At 41.4% G+C, this 21605-nt stretch overlaps 2 protein-coding genes across 2 annotated transcripts; both read left to right on the top strand.

Moving 5' to 3' along the window:
* The first annotated feature begins 2162 nt into the window (after nt 1-2162).
* LOC147368200 (olfactory receptor 10H4-like) lies at nt 2163-4863 on the top strand. The gene is made up of 2 exons (XM_086413533.1): nt 2163-2259; nt 3902-4863. Exons 1-2 carry the CDS (start codon nt 2163-2165, stop codon nt 4861-4863), a joined length of 1059 nt encoding a protein of 352 aa, XP_086269659.1.
* Nucleotides 4864-16537: 11674 nt separating this feature from the next.
* LOC147368199 (olfactory receptor 10H3-like) lies at nt 16538-17491 on the top strand. The gene has a single exon (XM_086413421.1). The coding sequence runs from the start codon at nt 16562-16564 to the stop codon at nt 17489-17491; it is 930 nt and encodes a 309-aa protein (XP_086269547.1). The 5' UTR covers nt 16538-16561.
* Nucleotides 17492-21605: the final 4114 nt, after the last annotated feature.

The raw sequence follows: 21605 nt of genomic DNA, 5'->3' as shown, positions 1-21605 counted from the left end.
TTTCATGGCTGCTGTCATCATCTGCAGTGATTTTGGAGCCCCAAGAAATAAAGTCTAATACTGTTTCCACTGTTTCCCATCTATTTCCCAGAAAGTCATGGGACCAGTAGCCATGATCTTCATTTTCTGAATATTAACTTTCAGTAACACATACATGTCTCATTACTGTGTTAAAGTTGTATCTTTTGGGTAGTGTGTTTAAATCTCAGAGGGCTATCTGAAGATGGCACAAAGAGAGATCAGAGGCTACCTACAGGTATCTTCATTATGCAGAAAGGCAATGTTGGTGGAGGTCACATAACATGTGAATAAATAGAGTCCTATGGACCTCTATATCTGTTTCACTCCCATGCTGATTTTGGAGGATATATGATTGAGGATCCAGGAATTCACATTCCTCTGTGGAATGTAAATAGTTAACTTAAAAGATGAGGTCAAATATTTGAGTTGCAAACAAAAGACGTTTTATAAGGATAAACCCACAGCCACCAGTCATCTCATTAGCATACAAAAGACACTCTTATCACAGGGTCAGAGACCAAGGACAACACCAAAACCCCAAATATTTGTGTCTTATAATATAACAAGGACGCATATGTGAATGTCAGACTATGTGACTAGGTCACCAGGACCATGGGAATAGGGTGTAATTTGATTGAGAAGAGAAGTAAGATGATCCAATTTGACCAGAGATGTTGAACACTTAAAATGCCCAAGAGAAACCAGTATCCAAGATTCAGCTCTCAATTACCCTTGTCTGGGAAGCCCTCCAGCTGCCCTCACCCTAGGGCAGAGTCATTGATTCCCACTTGGGATTTCTCCAGCTCCCGCCATACCTCTGACCCTTCCTTGATCCCAAGTTGATGACATTATCTGTGTCCAACCTAGTCTCCTCAATGCCTGGGAGCTTCTCAGCCCTGAACATGGGCTGAGATTTCTCGGAATACAGAAAGCAGGGAGTCTTTTTGTGTGTGGATATTTGGAGGAAATTTAGAGGCAGCAGTCCCTGAAGATCCCTTGTGGCCCCTCCCAGCCTCTCCAGACTCTAAGGACAGATCTAGGCTGGCATCCTGAAGAGACCCTAAGGAGCAGCCAGCAGGAAAGGCTACAGCAGAAATAAGCAGGCAGTATCTGCTCTAGGAGGTCCAATCCCACCCCGGCCTATGGGTACCATTGATAGCATCAAGCAGCAGAGATTCTTCTGCCCTTCCCTACTGGTCACTTCATGGAAAAGGCAGGCCAGGCTGAGGGAGACCTGGAGGGAATGGTAGGAAGGAAGAACCCTACAGTTGTGGGAAGCATTGCCCAGCCTGGGGATGGAGGTCAGTCCTGGGGAGAAGGTCGTTAGGGAAGAGCTCCATCTCAAGAGGCTGCCTGAGGTCTTCTCAGTTTGTCCATCTGAGTCTTTAGCTCTCACCCTATATAGGTGCCCTTTGCAGTTTGTGGGTCAGTGGTTCTCAGACCCAAGTCTTTGGAGTATTTACATTTCTGGTTAACTCCAGCTGTTTTGTAACAGTTATATTTCGAGTGTGATGTGAAGACTTCTGAGGGTCCCTGACAACTTCTCTGCGGGTCTGTGAGATCCTTATTCAACCAGTTAGAATGTTTTTCATCATCTACTTCAAATAAAACAACATGTTTTAGACTGAATGAAGAAGCAGAAACTGCCAGCCAATTGTCTCCTACAAGGCAGATATAAGGTGTATTCGAAAAAAAGTGCAACAAAGCCACACTTCGCACTATTAAGTTTTTCTGAAAATGTTACTTGACTAAAAAATGTTACTTAAATTAGCATGTGCTAGTTTTATTAGTGTTGTTTTAAATGTAGTAATAATTAAATATTTTTAATTCTTGGTTTTAATTTCTAACATAGTAACAATTGATAGTCCAATTCATTCAAACAAAACCCCTTTAGGGGCCTCAGTAATTTTTTAGTGTAAAGATATCCTGAGACCAAAATGCTTGAGAATGGTTTCTGTATAGCTGCTGTTGCTTTTGGGAGTTTTATCTTAATTTTAACTAAAATTGTATACTTTGATTATTAGATATAATATTATGAGAAAGATCATGAATCTTTGGGAGTTGACCTTTCTTTATTGTAGCCTTCTGATCTCTAATTGTTCTAACATGTTACATCTTTATTCTTTATCTTTTCTAGATAGATGCTCAGATCTTCCCTTCCAATCCTTATGTATCTTCTTTTTTTCCTTATAGCACCCCTCATGACTTTCTGTTCCATGTTAAAGAACAGCAGAGACAGTAAGTATGCTTGGCTTGTTCTTGATCCTAAAATAATGCATCTAGTTTCCCCATTAGTATACTACTTGCTGTCTTTATGGTATATTTTCTCTTCTTAAACTTATTTTTATTGGAATTCAGTTGCTTTACTATGTTATTATAGCTTCTGCTGTACAGCAAAGTGAATCAGCTATATGTGTACATATGAAAAAGTGAAAGTGTTTGTTGCTTGGTCATGTCCAACTCTCTGTGACCCCCATGGACCATAACTGGGCTCCTCTGTCCATGGAATTCTCCAAGCAATAATACTGGAGTGGCTGGCCATTCTCTTCTCCAAGGGATCTTCTTGACTCAGGTATTGAAACTGGGTCTCTTGCATTGCAGGTGGATTCTTTACCATCTAAGCTATCAAGAAGATCCCTGTATACATATATCCTCTCTTTTTTGGACTTCATAGTATATATTCTTAATCTAGCTATGAAAGTCACCTTTCCACATGGTCGAAAGAGTTTTTTTTTTTTTAGTATGAATAAAAGTTGAATATTAGGACATTATTCCTGCCTTATTTGGAATAGTAATAAATAAATGATTTTTCTTTTATAGCTTATTGATGTAGTGAATCACATGATAGATTTTCTGATGTTGAACCATCCTTGTCATTAATAGGATAAATCAAAGCTACATGATCATAATATATTATTTTTACTACCTTGAGATTTTACTGGGTTATATCCTACTATGAATTTTTAAATCTGCATGAGTAGATAAAATGAGCTCATGTTTATCTTCTCTTACAAATATTCTTACCTGGTTTTAGAATCCAGATTGCATGAACCTGATGCAATGAGCTGGGCAATTTCATGTATTTTTCTGTTTGTTGAAGAACATGCATATGATACTCACCCACTGTTCCTTAAAAGTTTAGAGAGCTTACTTGCAAACCCAATCGGGGAAATGATTTTAGGGAGGAAAGCTTTTTAAATAACTAAAACTTTTAAAAAATATTTATGTATCTGGGACCCCTAATTTTTCTTGTGCCATTTTTGGAATTTTACACTCTTTTAAGAGTTCATTCATTTCATCTAGAGTTTCGTATTTGTTGACATACTGTTTTGCTATTTTTGTTAATTTCCAATATTCATTATATTTATATTTACTTCCTAATTTTAATTTCATGTTTTGTTGTTAGTATCTTCTCTTCCTGTCTCTCTATCTTATTAATCTTTTCCAATAACCTAATTTGACTTTATTTAAGCACATTTTTTTCCTAGAAAACATTTCTTAATAAAATATCTAAATTTGTATATTTAACTCCAATATTATTTTACCCTAAAACTTTGATATTTGATGTTTGAACTATTCAATTAGAAATATTTCTGAATTTATTTTACGATTTACTTTTGAAAGAAAAGATTCTAATGAGAACCCAGTGGCCAAACTATGTCTTAAGCACTTGATATACGTAAGCATTTAATCTCAGTTTATCTTTATTGCAAGACTGAATAGTAAGAAGTATTATGATTTCACCCATTTTACTGATGACGATGGTGACACCCAGATAAATTAAGAACATTTAAAATAGTACACAGCTCTTAAATTTCCATTTGATCTACATCAGAGCCTATGCTTTAACCATTGTTGATTCTCTTTCTGATCTCCCCAGGTGCAGCATCCTCGTCTGGTCAGAACTACAGCATGGTGTCTGAATTCATCCTCATCGGCTTCTCCAACTTCCCTCAGCATCTCCTGCCCACCTTCTTCCTGCTGTTCCTGATGATGTACCTGTTCACACTGCTGGGGAACCTGCTCATCATCGTCACCATCTGGAGGGAGCACAGGCTACACACCCCCATGTACCTCTTCCTGTGTGCCCTCTCCATCTCCGAGATCCTGTTCACTGTTGCAGCCACCCCTCGCATGCTGGCAGACATGCTGTCCACCCACCACTCCATCACCTTTGTGGCCTGTGCCAGCCAGATGTTCTTCTCCTTTATGTTTGGCTTCACCCATTCCTTCCTGCTCATGATCATGGGCTATGACCGCTACGTGGCCATCTGCCACCCCCTGCACTACAACGTGCTCATGAGCACCCGTGACTGTGCCCGTCTTGTGTCCTGGTGCTGGGCTGGTGGCTCAGTCATGGGGATGATACTGACATTGATAGTTTTTCGCCTCACCTTTTGCGGGTCTAATGAGATTCACCATTATGGCTGTCATGTGTTTGCCCTCTTGAAGTTGGCTTGTGGGAAGGAGACAGCCTCTGTAACCATGGGTGTGATCCTGGTCTGTGTCACAGCCTTGATGGGGTGCTTATTCCTCATTTTCCTCTCCTATGTCTTCATCGTGGCTGCCATCCTGAGGATCCCCTCCAGTGAGGGCCGGCACAAGACCTTCTCCACCTGTGTCTCCCACCTCACCATAGTGGTCGTGCACTACAGTTTTGCCTCCATCATCTACCTCAAGCCCAAGGGCCCCCATTCTATCGACAGTAACACTCTGCTGGCCACCACCTACACAGTCTTCACCCCCTTTCTTAGCCCCATCATATTCAGTCTGAGGAATAAGGAGCTGAAGATTGCCATTCAGAGAAGCTTCCACAGAAAATTCTCTTCTCTAGGCTTCTAATGGCCAGCTGGGTGGTGGAGAAATATGAACAAAGGGCTGGTATAATAATGTCTATCTCCTTAGAACTGTTGTAAGGATAGAGGTTTGTGAGTATACCCACACTTCATAGAGTTTGATACATACTGGATATTTGTTTTGCCTCAATTTTTTTGTCTCCCTCTTGCATAGACTTGAGCCATCATGATCTCTTTTTTATACCTCATGTGATAAAATCTGTCTCATTATCTATGCCTTAGAATGGTAATCTATCTATAAGCAGATGGGGAGCATCAGATGGGTGTGGAGGCACAGATGCAGGTGGATTGTCTTGAATGGGCAAGCAAGAGAAGATTTTCATATAAAATAAAAATAAAAAGATAACTGTGAAGCTGATAATATTGGGTTGGCCAAAATGGTTGTAAGATGTTATAGAAAACCTAAAGGAGCATTTTGGCCAGCCCAGTAAGTACCACCCAAACACTAAGCAGTTTTATGTATGAAGCACTGTGTTACATGTCTTTTTAATTTTTTTTTTTTTTTTGAGGTGGACCATTTTAAAAGTCTTTGTTCAAGTTTTTACAATATTGCTTCTATTTTATGTTTTGATTTTGTGGCTGCAAGACATGTGGGATCTTAGCCCCCGGACCAGGGTTGAAACCCACAGCCCCTGCACTGGAAAGGCAAAGTCTTAACCAGTGGGCCACCAGGGAGAGGGTGCTATCACTCAGTCATGTGCGAATCTTTATGACTCCATGGACTGGAGCCCTCAGGCTCCACTCTCCATGGGATTCTCTAGGCAAGAATACCAGAGTGGGTTGCCATTTCCTTCTTCAGGAGATCTTCCTGACCCAGGGATGGAACCCTGGTCTCCTGAATGGCAGGCAGATTCTTTCCCATCTGAGCCACCAGAGAAGTTCCCTCCAATGTCTTTTAATTGTCATCATCTTAGTTACAAAACATGTGAAACAAGAACACTATATGTTTCCAAGATAATGGTCTGCAATTTACATTTCCATATTATCTCTGGAATGGATAGACCTACCAGAGGTTTTCTGCCTTGAGCTGAGCTGAGTGAAGTAGGTCAGAATGCAGGTGGAAAAAAAAAGAGAATGAACTAGTGAATGGGAATCTTTTAAATTCATCTGTAAAATACATTGGATAAATAGGAAATGGGGGACTTCCCTGGTGGTCCAAAGGTTAAGAATCCACCTGCCAACACAGGAGACATGGGTTTCCTCCCCAGTCTGAAAAGATTGCACATGTTATGAGGCAACTAAGCCCTTGCAGCACAGTTACTGAGCCAACGATCCAGTGATGTGGGCCACAGCTACCGAAGCCCACGCACCTAGATGCTGTGCTCCGTGACTAGAGAAGCTACCTCAGTGAGAAGCCCAGGCCCCACAGAAAAGAGTAATCCCCACTCACCACAACTAGAGAAAGTCTCCAAGCAGTCATGAAGACCCAGTGCAGGCCATAATTTTTTTTTTTTTTTTGAAAATAGGAAACGGGGTCAAATCTGGGAAAGAGAGATAGAATGAAACTGTTGGCCCTTTAGTTCTTTGCTTTCTGCCATAAGGGTGGTGTCAATTGCATATAAGGAAGAAGAAAAAGAGGAAATGTAAGGGGTTTAGAAAGTGATGTATAGAGGAAGAGGGAGTGAAATAGGAGAGAAATAGAGTGAATGAGAGGAGGGAGAGAGAGAAAGGAGGGGGAAAGAAAAAAGAATAGAGGGTCAGTTCTTAAGTAAGAACCTAAAGTGTGTTAAAAGGATGTTTCTAGCTGACATATTATGAAAATTCGTTTTCCCCTTTCTTGCACATACATTAAGTAAAATATTAATTTCTCATGACTGTGTATAAGTTGTTTCTCTTTGGGGTGTATGTTCAAGGGTAAAGTGCTATCTAAAAAAGGCACAGAGGTCAGAGGCTACTTTTGGATACTCCCATTATGCAGATGAGAAATGTGGGTGGAGGTCACACAACTGGTGAATAAAAGACTTATGGGGGGAACCTCACTGGTAGTCCAGTGGTAAATAGTCCTCCTTCCAATGCAGGGACGTGGGTTCAATCCTTGGTCAGGGAACTAAGATCCCACATGCCTTGGGGCAACTAAGCCCATGCACCACAGCTAGGGAGCCTGCATGCTGCAATGAAGACCAAACACAGCCAAAATAAAGGCAGGGGGCGGGGGGCGGGGGGCGGGGGGGACTCATGGGGAAATTTAGATCTATCTGATTCCCATGCTGGATTCCATGGGGATGATATGACTGAGGATCCAGGAAGGGGGCCTTCCATGGGATGTAAAGTTTTAGCTTTGGGTGAGACCAGACCTCAAGTTGGAGGCAGAAGAGATTTTAAAACAGGGATCTTAAGAATATCTATCATATATGAGTGCCTGCATTTTGTCTTACATTGTGGTACGATTTCATTTATGTTAACTTCTCAAACTCACAAAATACATCCATATATATCTGTATTTATGGGCTTCCCTGATGGCTCAGGAGGTAAAGAATGTGCCTGCAATGAAGGAGATGCAGGTTTGATCCCTGGGTCAGGAAGATCCCCTGGAAGAAGAAATGGCAACCCATTCTAATACTCTGACCTGAAAAATAAATCCCACAGACAAAGGAGCCTGGCAAGCTACTCTGTGAGGTTGCAAAGAATTGAACACGATTGAGCAACTGATGCATGCATCCATATGTTACACCCACATCTATTGTTACCCATATTTTTGAGTGGAGGAAAATGAGAATCTGATAGATTGAGCTATTTGTTCAAGCCACGGGCTTCCCAGGTGGCTCAGTAAAGAATCCTCCTGCAATATAGGAGACCTGGGTTGTTCAATCCCTGGGTCGGGAAGATCCCCTGGAGAAGGAAATGGCAACCCATTCCTGTACTCTTGCATGGGAAATCCCATGGGCAGAGGAGCCTGGTGGGCTACAGTCCATGGGGTCCCAAAGAGTTGGACACCACTTTTAGCAACTAAACAACAATAACAGCATAGAGTTGAGCCTGCAGAAAATGAGTGACCTCTATTCAGCCACCTTATAAGCAAGAGCTGGCTCCTACTTGGCTCTCTATCAGCTGCTTGCCCCTTAAGTGGAAAAAACAGAATTCATTAAATTGGATCTGGGGCTCAGAGGCATTCATTTCTTAGGGTTATGAGGAGGGGAGGCCAGTCTGTTCCAGGAAGGGATGAAAACCTAGATTGGAAAGAAGAGACCAACTTTAGCAGACATCAATGAAATGAAGCCAAAGCTTAAAATATACTGTTCTCAGGTGGTTAGGAAGAAACACCCAATATGAGGGGCCCGGAGAGACAAGTCTTAAGTTTAATGAAACAGGCTATATGCTTTTTGTGTTTGGTTTTGTTAGCAGGTGTATTAATACAAAAAGACTGTTGTGTTTAAATACAGTTTCTTGAGCTAAAAATAATTTTGACTCCTATTATAAAGTCAGCCTCCTGGGTTGTATTGAAAGAATCATGTTAGTTCACTAGCAATATTTGGAAACATCCTTTGTCTCTACTATAAATTGTGAAGAAGTCCCAGATGGTAAGGACTGCCTCTTTTGAAAATGTTATGTACAATGGATGACTAAGTGGCTAACACAAGCCCCCGGGTATAGCCAGTGCGCCATGACTGATCACAAATCTGGAGACATCTTAGAATACACTGATCATCCTGGGAAATGGGTAAGAATCAGACCATGTGAATATGAGAGTATTGACAGCATAGGTGACTTCTGAATTATATCCAAGAAGGGTCAGTGTGCTTCCCTGGGATCACTAAAGAAAAAAATCAACTCATTCTAGTTTGACTAATGTCATTGCATTCTGAAATTTAATAAACTGTATTTTTACTCCTTTACCATATTTTGTATTAATTGCTTTATAAATTTATGAATTTTTACATGGTATTAATTTAATTTACAAATTAAAAACAACCAAAGAAGTTGAACTTAGTGAATGTACATAGAATTAAGAGTCATGCTCTAGACCCCAAGGGCTGGATCAGAGTAAGAAGAGTGAGGCAGGTTGATGAAAGTGCAGAGTTGTAGCCCATTTTTATTTAAAATGCTGATACTCAGTTCATTGTGAACTTTTTACATTACTTTTGATTTTTAAAAATATTGCATGAAATGTGATTTTTCTTGGCCACTGAATTGTGTGGTGGTCCCTTAAATTTAGTTGTCAAGGGGATTTGCTTGCATCTAGTCCTAACCTTACTATAGTGACTTCCCCTTGTGTGTGTGCTAAGTCACTTCAGTCATGTCCAACTCTTTGAGATCCCGTGGACTGTAGCCTGCCAGGCTCCTCTGTCAATGGGATTTCCCAGGCAAGAATATGGGAGTGGGCCATTTCCTCCTCCAGGGGATCTTTCCAACCCTGGAACTGAACCACGTCTCCTGCAGTGGCAGGTGGATTCTTTACCACTAAGCCACCAGGGAAGCACTTGTTAAGTAAATACTGCAGGGTTTATCCTCCTTGGCACTGCTGACATCTGAAGCTGGCTCATCTTTGCAGTGGGGTCTATTCTGTATGAGAGATGGACTATTTCCTGCCATATCAGTAAACAAGCAGGTCACAATCATTGGCAATTGCAGCCCTCCAATGTGAGCTGGTGAGCCCTAAAGGCACTCTGGAAGGAGAAGAATACCTTCTAGCAGCCATCAGACTATACCCATTCCCTACGGTGAGCCCTGTAGGAACTCACATGTACAGATGTGCAAGCTGGGTCATAAAGGTTGAGTGCTGAAGAACTAATGCTTTCTAGTTGTGATGCTGGAGAAGACTCTTGAGAGTCCCTTAGACAGAAAGAGGATCAAACCAGTCAATCCTAAAGGAAATCAACCCTGAATAATCATTGGAAGGACTGATGCTAAAGCTGAAGTTCTAGTACTTTGGCCACCTGACACAAAGAGCCGACTCATTGGAAAATACCCTGATGCTGGGAAAGAGTGAGAGCAGGAGAAGAATGGGGAGACAAAGGATGAGATGTTTGGATGGCATCACCACCCAATGGACATGAGTTTGAGCAGATTCTGGGAGATAGTGAAAGACAGGAAAGCCTGGTGTGCTGCAGTCCATGGGGCCACAAAGAGTCAGACACGACTTAGTCACTGAAAAACAACAACAGTGAACCCCAAGGGAGTTCAGGTATGTGAAACACACAGGAAACCGGCCCAAGATATGTGAGGTGCCTATGAAAGGAAAGATTTCAGTGAGCCCAGATTCCTGTATCTTCCCACACACAGAAAAGCCCTGAATTCCTTAACTTGGGATATTTGGTTTTCTTTAATTAATAATAATCTTTTGATGTTCAGACTACCTGCCCTTGTTACAAAACTTCTATATAGTCTATATAACCTGGATCCTCCCCTCACCTCCACTGAGTCATTTGCTCAACGCTACTTGAGATGCTGCCTCCTGGGCTTCAATCAATTCAATTCAGTCACTCAGTTGTGTCCGAATCTTTGCAACTCCATGGACTGCAGCACACCAGGCTTTCCTATCCATCACCAACTCCCAGAGCTTTCTCAAACTCATGTCCATCCAGTCAGTGATGCCATCCAACCATCTCATCCTCTATCATCCCCTTCTCCTCCTGCCTTCAATTTTCCTCGGCATCAGGATCTTTTCCAATGAGTCGGTTCTTCGCATCAGGAGGCCAAAGTATTGGAGTTTCAGCTTCAGCATCCGTCCAGGACTCATCTCCTTTAGGATGGACTGATTGGATCTCCTTACAGTCCAAGGGAATCTCAAGAGTTTTCTCCAACACCACAGTTCAAAAGCATCAATTCTTCAGCACTCAGCTTTCTTTATGGTCCAACTCTCACTTCCATACATGACTACTGGGAAAACCATAACATTGACTAGATGGACCTTTGTCAGTAAAGTAATACCTCTGCTTTTTAATTTGTTGTGTAGGTTTCTCATAGCTTTTCTTCCAAGGAGCAAGTGTCTTCCAAAATAAAACCTAAGTCTCAACTTTTAGGTTGTGACTATTTTTTAAGTCGATGTGCATTCTAGGAAGTTGAACAGCATCCCTGGCCTTGACCCACTAGACATTATAGCACATCTCCCCCTCCCCAGCTGTAACAATCAAAAATGTCTCCAGAAAGTCCCAAGTGTCCTTTGAAGGGGGTCACTTGTGAGAGCTGTTGGAGTACAGGAATGAAGGACAACCTGGATGATGCTCCCAAGCTGCAGAGTAACACTCCTTTTGATGGCCCTTAGCACCTGGTCTGGGCTTCCCTGGTGACTCAGAGAGTAAAGAATCTGCCTGCAATGCAGGAGACCAGGCTTCGATCCCTGGGTCAGGGAGACCCCCTGGAGGAAGAAATGGTTGGGAAGATTCCCTGGAAAAGGGAAGGGCAACCCACTCCAGTATCCTTGTCTGGAGAATTCCACGGACACAGGAGCCTTGCCGGCTACAGCCCATGGGGTCACAGAGTCAAACACGACTGAGTGACTAAGACACTAACAGTAGAACCTGGTCCATGTCTTGGGGAGAGCTCTGACATTTCTCTGTGTGTCTTGCCACTAAGCACCATGGAAACTCTTCAAGTAGAGAAGACTAGCAACAGATCCATCTCTGTACTCTCAAAACTAGCACAAGACTTGAGACACAGAAGGCCATAGGTAACTATTAAATAGATCTTTGAAAGCTGGCATTTACTGGGTCCTTACTGTGTGCCAATCATGGTCAGTTGCACTACATAGAGGATGTTATTTAACTCTCTGAGCCATCCCAACAGGTGCATGCGTGTGTGTTAAGGAGCTTCCATCATGTCTCATTCTGCAACCCTATAGACAATAGCCCACCAGGCTCCTCTGTCCCAGGATTCTCCAGGCAAGAATACTGGAGTGGGTTGCCATGCCCTCCTCCAGAGGATCTTCCTGACCCAGGGATCAAACCCTGGTCTCCTGTATTGCAGGCAGATTCTTTACCACACGGCAACTCTCTTATTTCAACTTTTCTCTAAGTGTGAAGGTTGCATGAGTGCTTCAGTCGTGTGCCACTCTTTGCACTCCCACGGATTGTAGCCCTCCGTGCTCCTGTGCCCATGGACTTTTCCAGGCAAGAATACTGGAGGGGGTTGCCATTTCCTTCTCCAGGGTATCTTCTCAACCCAGGGGTCAAACCCATGACTCTTGCATCTCTGTTGGCAGACAGATTCTTTCCCATTAATGCCACCTGGGAAGCCCATTCTAAGAGGTGGATATATCATATTGCAGGAAAGTGATGTGTGAAGGGCTGAAGGGAAAGACAAACATTGGAAGCCTAAGTTGAGTGACCTTGGATGAGTCATACAACCATTCTGAGCCTCAGTCTCCCCTCTATCAGATGCAGTGGTTGTGAGTTAATCTGCCCTGATCCCTCTTTGTGAGGCTCATTCACATGAGAGAGTGAATGAGATAAAATATGTGAAGAATAACAGGCAACCTGCCATATATTCTGCAAAGGAGGCTGCTCAGGGTTCTCCAGTTTGACTGGACTTGTTTCCACATCCTCACACTTTATGTTAACATGAGAGGTTTTTACTGCTCAACTTATAAAGAAGGACTGAATTCAACTTTAGGACAAATGAGGTATAGTTTACTCTTCAACTTAAACGTGTGTGTGCATGTGCTTAGTCACTCAGTCATATCCAACTTTGTGCAACCCTAGGGACTACAGGTGGTCAGACTCCTCTAAGGGATTCTCCAGGGAAAAATACTGGAGTGCGTTGTCATGCCCTCCTCCAGTTGGGCCCTCCTCCTACCCAACCCAAGGATTGAACCCAGGTCTCCTGCATTGCAAGCAGATTCTTTACTGTCTGAGCCACCAGGGAAGACCAAGAATACTGAAGTGGATAGCCTATCACTTCTCCAAGGGATCTTCCCAACCCAGGAGTCAAACCAGGGTCTCCTGCATTGCAGGGGGATTTTTATGAGCTGAGCTACCAGGGAAGTCCATCAACTTAAACATAAATACACATATTTTCTTTTCCTTTAACTTTGGCTACTTTGTCTAGTTAATTGCTTGTGGTTTTTGATTACACTTGTTGCTGTGTATAACAGAATCACCATAACTAGTGTTCATTAAGTATTATAAAGACTTATTTTTATTTTTTTAGATAATCCAAGAATTCTTTAATTCCTTTTACTTTATTTTACTTTTTAACTTTACAATATTGTATTGGTTTTGCCATGTATCCACATGAATCCGCCACAGGTATACACATGTTCCCCATCTTGAACCCTCCTCCCTCCTCCCTCCCCATACCATCCCTCTGGGTCGTCCCAGTGCACCAGCCCCAAGCATCTAGTATCGTGCATCGAACCTGGACTGGCAACTCATTTCATATGTTATATTATACATCTTTCAATGCCATTCTCCCAAATCATCCCACCCTCTCCCTCTCCCACAGAGTCCAAAAAACTGTTCTATATACCTGTGTCTCTTTTGCTGTCTCGTATACAGGGTTGTTGTTACCATCTTTCTAAATTCCATATATATGCATTAGTAGACTGTATTGATGTTTTTCTTTCTGACTTACTTCACTCTATATAATAGGCTCCAGTTCATCCACCTCATTAGAACTGATTCAAATGTATTCTTTTTAATGGCTGAGTAATACTCCATTGTGTATCTGTACCACTGCTTTCTTTTTCCATTCATCTGCTGATGGACATCTAGGTTGCTTCCATGTCCTGGCTATTATAAACAGTGCTGCGATGAACATTGGGGTACACGTGTCTCTTTCAATTCTGGTTTCCTCAGTGTGTATGCCCTGCAGTGGGATTGCTGGATCATAAGGCAGTTCTATTTCCAGTTTTTTAAGGAATCTCCACACTGTTCTCCATAGTGGCTGTACTAGTTTGCATTCCCACCAACAGTGTAAGAGGGTTCCCTTTTCTCCACTCCCTCTCCAGCATTTATTGTTTGTAGACTTTTGGATTCTGATTCTGACTTTTGGATTCACGCCATTCTGATTGGCGTGAAATGGTACCTCATAGTGGTTTTGATTTGCATTTCTCTGATAATGAGTGATGTTGAGCATCTATTCATGTGTTTGTTAGTCATCTGTATGTCTTCTTTGGAGAAATGTCTATTTAGTTCTTTGGCCCATTTTTTGGTTGGGTCATTTATTTTTCTGGAATTGAGCTGTAGGAGTTGCTTGTATATTTTTGAGAATAGTTGTTTGTCAGTTGCTTCATTTGCTATTATTTTCTCCCATTCTGAAGGCTGTCTTCTCACCTTGCTTATAGTTTCCTTTGTTGTGCAGAAGCTTTTAAGTTGAATTAGGTCCCATTTGTTTATTTTGCTTTTATTTCCATTACTCTGGGAGATGGGTCATAGAGGAATCTGCTGTGATTTGTGTCAGAGAGTGTTTTGCCTATGTTCTCCTCTATGAGTTTTATAGTTTCTGGTCTTACATTTAGATCTTTAATCCATTTTGAGTTTATTTTTGTGTATGGTGTTAGAAAGTGCTCTAGTTTTATTCTTTTACAAGTGGTTGACCAGTTTTCCCAGCACCACTTGTTAAAGAGATTGTCTTTTCTCCATTGTATGTTCTTGCCTCTTGTATTTTTTTATAGTACAAATTTAGTTTAAAAGTTGTGATTATGTGCTTGAATTATTTAATTACAAAATTTTATAAAGTATTAAAATTTACTTTACATTTTACCACTGTTACAAAGTATTATTTAATACAACCTTTAGCTCCCAAACACAATGGATCTAAGAAGCTACTGCACAACAATGTCTACTTTTAATGCACTGTAATCTACCTCATTTTTATACTTGAAATTCATGGAAAATGTCTTTATGTCCTATATACAAGTTCAGTTTTTGTAAAAGTTCCATGAACTCTTTTAAAAAAATGTTTAATATCTCTTTATTGAAGAGTCTAAATATATCCAATAACTAATTTATGCTGTTCTGTGCTTAGTCACTCAGTCATGTCCAACCCTTTGCAATCCCATGAACTGTAGCCTGCCAGGCACCTCTGTCCATGGGGATTCTCCAGGAAAGAATACTGGAGTGGGTTACCATGCCCTCTCTAGGGGATCTTCTCAACCCAGGGATAGAACCCAAGTCTCACACATTGTAGGCAGATTCTTTACTAAGCCACCATTTACAAATATTATTAATTGCATTCTAATTAATAATTCATAAGTTACCTTTCTATACTTTGAGCAAATCTAGCTACATATTGTACCTATCTATCTCATATTGATTTATCTTTTCCTGTTTATATCTATTCACTGAAATTATGCTGATTATTTATTACTTCCTATTCCAAAGTACATAGTTACATAGATTAGTGATATTTAGGTCAATCATTATGATGTTCTTCTATACTTAATAAAATAATTTTCTTTTTCTCTTGAAGTGTGAATGTGTGTGTGTGTCTCTGTAATTTTTAATTTCAGTCTGCGTTTAAACTAAGAATGCTTTTCATCATGCACAAAATCACAAGATCACATTTAAAATTAATATTGGGTTGCCAAAGAGTTCATTCAGGTTTTTCCATAAGATATTACAGAAAAACCTGAATAAACTTTTTGGCCTGCTCAATAATTAAGTTAATAATGATCTCACATTATTTACACCTAACTATTCATTCATAACATAATGAAAATTTCCTCTGTTGCCTTAAAATTAGTTTACACTGGCTCATCTAAACTAGTATCCAAGCTAGGACTGTATATTAAAATTGCTTGTTATGTCCCTTGAATTTTCCATATTCTTTAGTGAGAGTGATATCTACATTACAAAATCAATTGTAGCATGTTCCATCTTTAGATTTGTCTGATTGCATCTTCGTGGTGTCATTTAGCTTGTTCCTCCATTCTTTGTACAAAGATCCTTCTTTCTGGCATCAGCTTAGTGGGCACATTTGCAATATGGTTCTGGCATGCATTTAACATTAAGCCATTACTGACTGAAAGTTTTCTTTCACACTGGCACAAGATGTCCTCTTTCACACTGGCACAAGATGTCCTAAGCTTGGTTTCTTTCTCAGAAGATTTCTCCAGGGAAACTTGATGCTTTGAGTTGCAATTGTAAATGGAAGATAATTACTGTTTCTTTAAATTTCATTTTGTCTGTTTTCAAAATTACTCCCTCAGCTGTCACTTGGTACATTTTTTCTGGCATATATTCTTCCATCCATTTGTTTTCAAACTTTTCTGTTCAGCTCATTTAGAATAGTAAATATCAATATGAAACAACACAGAAAAAACAGTTCCATTAATATAGTATTAAAATAAATATGAATGTAATAAATTATCAATTAAAAGACAAAGATTCTCAGAGGAAAAACATTTTACAGCCTTGAGAACCAGATAAGTATTTCCTACAACAGGCAAATTATTCAAGAGAATATGATCCTGATCATCTATTTTTGTCTTCAATGCCTCCAAAAAATGAAAACTTTTCATGTTGTAGACACTGTGGAAAACCCAGAAGCTAAACTATGTCTTCAGCATTGAATATACTGATCTCATTTTATTTTTATCACATTATGGAATGATAACAGCTATTATGATTTATTCCATCTTACTAATGAAAATTCAGAGACCCAGAAAAGATAAGAAGGCAGTTATATAGTACAGAAGTCTTCAATTATAATTTAACCTATTTTTGAACCTCTGTTTTAACCACTGGGCCTTCATCTTGCTTCTGATCTCCCCAGATGCAGCATCCTCGTCTGGACAGAACTACAGCATGGTGTCTGAATTCATCCTCATCAGCTTCTCCAACTTCCCTCAGCATGTCCTGCCCACCTTCTTCCTGCTGTTCCTGCTGATGTACCTGTTCACACTGCTGGGGAACCTGCTCATCATGGGCACCATCTGGAGAGAGTGCAGCCTCCACACCCCCATGTACCTCTTCCTGTGTGCCCTCTCCATCTCCGAGATCCTGTTCACTGTTGCAGCCACTCCTCGCATGCTGGCAGACATGCTCTCCACCCACCGCTCCATCACCTTTGTGGCCTGTGCCAGCCAGATGTTCTTCTCCTTTATGTTTGGCTTCACTCTCTCCTTCCTGCTCATGATCATGGGCTACGACCACTACGTGGCCATCTGCCACCCCCTGCGCTACAACGTGCTCATGAGCACCCGTGACTGTGCCCGTCTTGTGTCCTGGTGCTGGGCTGGAGGCTCAGTCATGGGGATGATGGCGACACTGATCGTTTTCCATCTCACTTTCTGTAGGTCTAATAAGATTTACCATTTTGCCTGTCATGTCCTTGCCCTGTTGAAGTTGGCCTGTGGAAAGGAGACAGCCTCTGTCACCATGGGTGTGATCATGAACTGTGTCACAGCCCTGATGGGGTGCTTATTGTTCATCGTCCTCTCCTATGTCTTCATTGTGGCTGCCATCCTGAGGATCCCCTCCACTGAGGGCCGGCACAAGACCTTCTCCACCTGTGTCTCCCACCTCACCATAGTGGTTGTGCACTACGGTTTTGCCTCCATCATCTACCTCAAACCCAAGGGCCCTCATTCTATGGACAGTAACACTCTGCTGGCCACCACCTACACAGTCTTCACCCCCTTTCTTAGCCCCATCATTGTCAGTCTCAGGAATAAGGAGCTGAAGAACGCCGTACAGAGAAGCTTCCGCAGAAAATTCTCTTCTCTAAACTCCTGATGACCAGTTGGGTGGTGAAGAAAATGGCTAGGATCATAATATTTGTCTCCGTAGAACTATGGTAAGGATTCAGATGTGTTAAAATATCTACATTCCATACTAGCTATTTATTTTTCCTCCATTTGCAGTCCTTCTGGCACCACTCTTTCAGGACACTGTGTGATAAACTCCATCCCATAATCTATGGCTTAGAACATGTATCTACGGTCAAGCAGGGAGCATCCCATGAATGAGTGTTGGCCTTGATGCCCATGGTTTTTTCTGAATGGAAAAGCAAGAAAAGACTTAATTTTTCTCTTTACCCACTAATGTAAAATAAAAAACAACAACAGAAAATAATTATAAAAACCAACAAACATTGAAAATTTTCTCTATATCAAGCACCATGTCCAGAGTTTTATAACTATTTTTTAGCTATGACAAATGTTAAAAAAAAGAACAAATTATTTGTCTCCATGGCAATTGTTTATTAACTACAGGGCTATGAGAGAGAAGACGTAGAAGCGAAATTGCAGGAGGGAGAGAAAGTAAGAAAGAAAGAGTGATTTAGAGGAGAAAGAAGGGTGATAGAGGGAAGGAGAAAGGGAAGAGGCATCAACGCTTAGGTAAGCATGTACACATATTAAAAGTGTGTTGTTCTCTCATGTCTTACAGAAATCTTTTTCCCACACCTCAGTTCAGTTCAGTTCAGTTCAGTCACTCAGTCGTGTCCGACTCTTTTCGACCTCATAAATCACAGCACACCAGGCCTCCCTGTCCATCACCAAATCCTGGAGTTCACTCAGACTCACGTTCATCAAGTCAGTGATGCCATCCAGCCATCTCATCCTCTGTTGTCCCCTTCTCCTCCTGCCCCCAATCCCTCCCAGCATCAGAGTCTTTTCCAATGAATCAACTCTTCGCATGAGGTGACCAAAGTACTGGAGTTTCAGCTTTAGCATCATTCCTTCCAAAGAAATCCCAGGGCTGATCTCCTTCAGAATGGACTGGTTGGATCTCCTTGCAGTCCAAGGGACTCTCAAGAGTCTTCTCCAACACCACAGTTCAAAAGCATCAATTCTTCGGCACTCAGCCTTTGTCACAGTCCAACTCTCACATCCATACATGACCACAGGAAAAAACCATAGCCTCGACTAGATGGACCTCTGTTGGCAAAATAATGTCTCTGCTTTTGAATATGCTATGTAGGTTGGTCATAACTTTCCTTCCAAGGAGTAAGCGCCTTCTAATTTCATGGCTGCAGTCATCATCTGCAGTGATTTTGGAGCCCAAAAAAAATAAAGTCTGACACTGTTTCCACTGTTTCCCTATCTATTTCCCAGAAAGTCATGGGACCAGATGCCATGATCTTCATTTTCTGAATGTTAACTTTCAGTAACACATACATGTCTCATTACTGTGTTAAAGTTGTATATTTTTAGGTAGTGTGTTTAAAGGGCAGAGGGCTATCTCAAGATGGCACAAAGAGAGATCAGAGGACACCTACAGGTATCTTCATTATGCACAAAGGAAATGTTGGTGGAGGTCACATAACATGTGAATAAATAGAGTCCTATGGACCTGTATATCTGTTTGACTTTCAAGCTGATTTGGGGGGATATATGATTGAGGACCCAGGAATTCACATTCCTCTGTGGAATATAAATTGTTAACTTAAAAGATGAGGTCAAATATTTGAGTTGCAAACAAAAGACGTTTTATAAGGATAAACCCACAGCCACCAGTCATCTCATTAGCATACAAAAGACACTCTTATCACAGGGTCAGAGACCAAGGACAACACCAAAACCCCAAATATTTGTGTTTTATAACATAACAAGGACGCATATGTGAATGTCAGACTATGTGACTAGGTCACCAGAACCATGGGAATAGGGTGTAATTTGATTGAGAAGAGAAGATGATCCAATTTCACCAAAGATGTTGAATACTTAAAATGCCCAAGAGAAACCAGTATCCAAGATTCAGCTCTCAATTACCCTTGTCTGGGAAGCCCTCCAGCTGCCCTCACCCCAGGGCAGAGTCATTGATTCCCACTTGGGATTTCTCCAGCTCCCGCCATACCTCTGACCCTTCCTTGATCCCAAGTTGATGACATTATCTGTGTCCAACCTAGTCTCCTCAATGCCTGGGAGCTTCTCAGCCCTGAACATGGGCTGAGATTTCTCGGAATACAGAAAGCAGGGAGTCTTTTTGTGTGTGGATATTTGGAGGAAATTTAGAGGCAGCAGTCCCTGAAGATCCCTTGTGGCCCCTGCCAGCCTCTCCAGACTCTAAGGACAGATCTTCTAGGCTGGCATCCTGAAAAGACCCTAGGGAGCAGCCAGCAGGAAAGGCTACAGCAGAAATAAGCAGACAGTATCTGCTCTAGGAGGTCCAATCCCACCCCAGCCTATTGGTACCACTGATAGCATCAAGCAGCAGAGATTCTTCTGCCCTTCCCTACTGGCCACTTCATGGAAAAGGCAGGCCAGGCTGAGGGAGACCTGGAGGGAATGGTAGGAAGGAAGAACCCTACAGTTGTGGGAAGCATTGCCCAGCCTGGGGATGGAGGTCAGTCCTGGGGAGAAGGTCGTTAGGGAAGAGCTCCATCTCGGGAGGCTGCCTGAGGTCTTCTCAGTTTGTCCATCTGAGTCTTTAGCTCTCACCCTATATAGGTGACCTTTGCAGTTTGTGGGTCAGTGGTTCTCAGATCCAAGTCTTTGGAGTATTTACATTTCTGGTTAACTCCAGCTGTTTTGTAACAGTTATATTTCAAGTGTGATGTGAAGACTTCTGGTGGTCCCTGACAACTTTTCTGTGGGTCTGTGAGATCCTTATTCGACCAGTGAGAATGTTTTTCATCATCTACTTCAACTAAAACAACATGTTTTAGACTGAATGAAGAAGCAGACACTGCCAGCCAACTGTTTCCTACAAGGCAGTTATTAGATGTATTCGAAAAAAAGTGTAACAAAACCATTCTTCTCACTCTCAGTTTTTCTGAAAATGTTACTTGACTAAAAAATGTTACTTAAATTAGCGTGTGCTAGTTTTATTGCTGCTAAGACACTTCAGTCGTGTCCGACACTGTGTGACCCCATAGACAGCAGCCACCAGTCTCCCCTGTCCCTGGGATTCTCCAGGCAAGATCACTGGAGTGGTTTGCCGTTTCCTTCTCCAAGGAAAGGCTAGTTTTCTTAGTGTTCTTTTAAATATACTAATAATTAAATATTTTTAATTCTTGGTTTTAATTTCTAACATTGTAAAAATTGATAGTTATGATCCACTCAAACAAAAACCCTTTAGGAGCCTCAGTAATTTTTTAGTGTAAAGATATCCTGGGACAAAAATGCTTGAGAGTGGTTTCTGTATAGCTGCTGTTGCTATTGGGAGTTTTATCTTAATTTTAACTAAAATTGTATACTTTGAATGATTATTAGATATAATATTATGAGAAAGATCATGAATCTTTGGAAGTTGACCTTTCTTTATGTAGCCTTGTGATCTCTTATTGTTCTAACATGTTACATCTTTATTCTTCTATCTTTTCTAGATAGATGCTCAGGTCTTCCCTTCCAATCCTTATGTATCTTCTTTTTTCCCTTGTAGCACCCCTCATGACATTCAGTTCCATGTTAAAGAACAACAGAGACAGTAAGTATGCTTGGCTTGTTCTTGATCCTAAAATAATGCATCTAGTTTCCCCATTAGTACACTACTTGCTGGCTTTGTGGTGTATTTTCTTTTCTTAAACTTATTTTTATTGGAATTCAGTCGCTTCACTATGTTATAATAGCTTCTGCTGTACAGCAAAGTGAATCAGCTGTATGTGTACATGTGAAAAAGTGAAAGTCTTAGTTGCTTGGTCATGTCCAACTCTCCGTGACCCCCATGGACCATAACCGGGCTCCTCTGTCCATGGAATTCTCCAAGCAACAATATTGGAGTGGCTGGCCATTCTCTTCTCCAAGGTATCTTCTTGACCCAGGTATTGAAACTGGGTCTCTTAAATGCAAATCAAAACCACTATGAGGTACCATTTCACACCAGTCAGAATGGCTGTGATCCAAAAGTCTACAAATAATAAATGCTGGAGAGGGTGTGGAGAAAAGGGAACTCTCTTACACTGTTG

Source organism: Bos grunniens, chromosome 7 (assembly GCF_055505025.1).
Source record: "Bos grunniens cultivar Pamir isolate PY7600 chromosome 7, Bosgru_T2T1.0, whole genome shotgun sequence".
Lineage (NCBI taxonomy): Eukaryota > Metazoa > Chordata > Mammalia > Artiodactyla > Bovidae > Bos > Bos grunniens.
The sequence above is the reverse complement of the archived record's forward strand: the minus strand, read 5'-3'. Positions and strand labels throughout refer to the sequence as shown.

Coding starts and splice junctions, on each gene's coding strand:
- LOC147368200 (XM_086413533.1), top strand. CDS start 2,163: ATGCTCAGATCTTCCCTTCCAATCCTTATGTATCTTCTTTTTTTCCTT. Junction 2,260..3,901: donor GTTAAAGAACAGCAGAGACA/GTAAGTATGCTT, acceptor TGATCTCCCCAG/GTGCAGCATCCTCGTCTGGT.
- LOC147368199 (XM_086413421.1), top strand. CDS start 16,562: ATGGTGTCTGAATTCATCCTCATCAGCTTCTCCAACTTCCCTCAGCAT.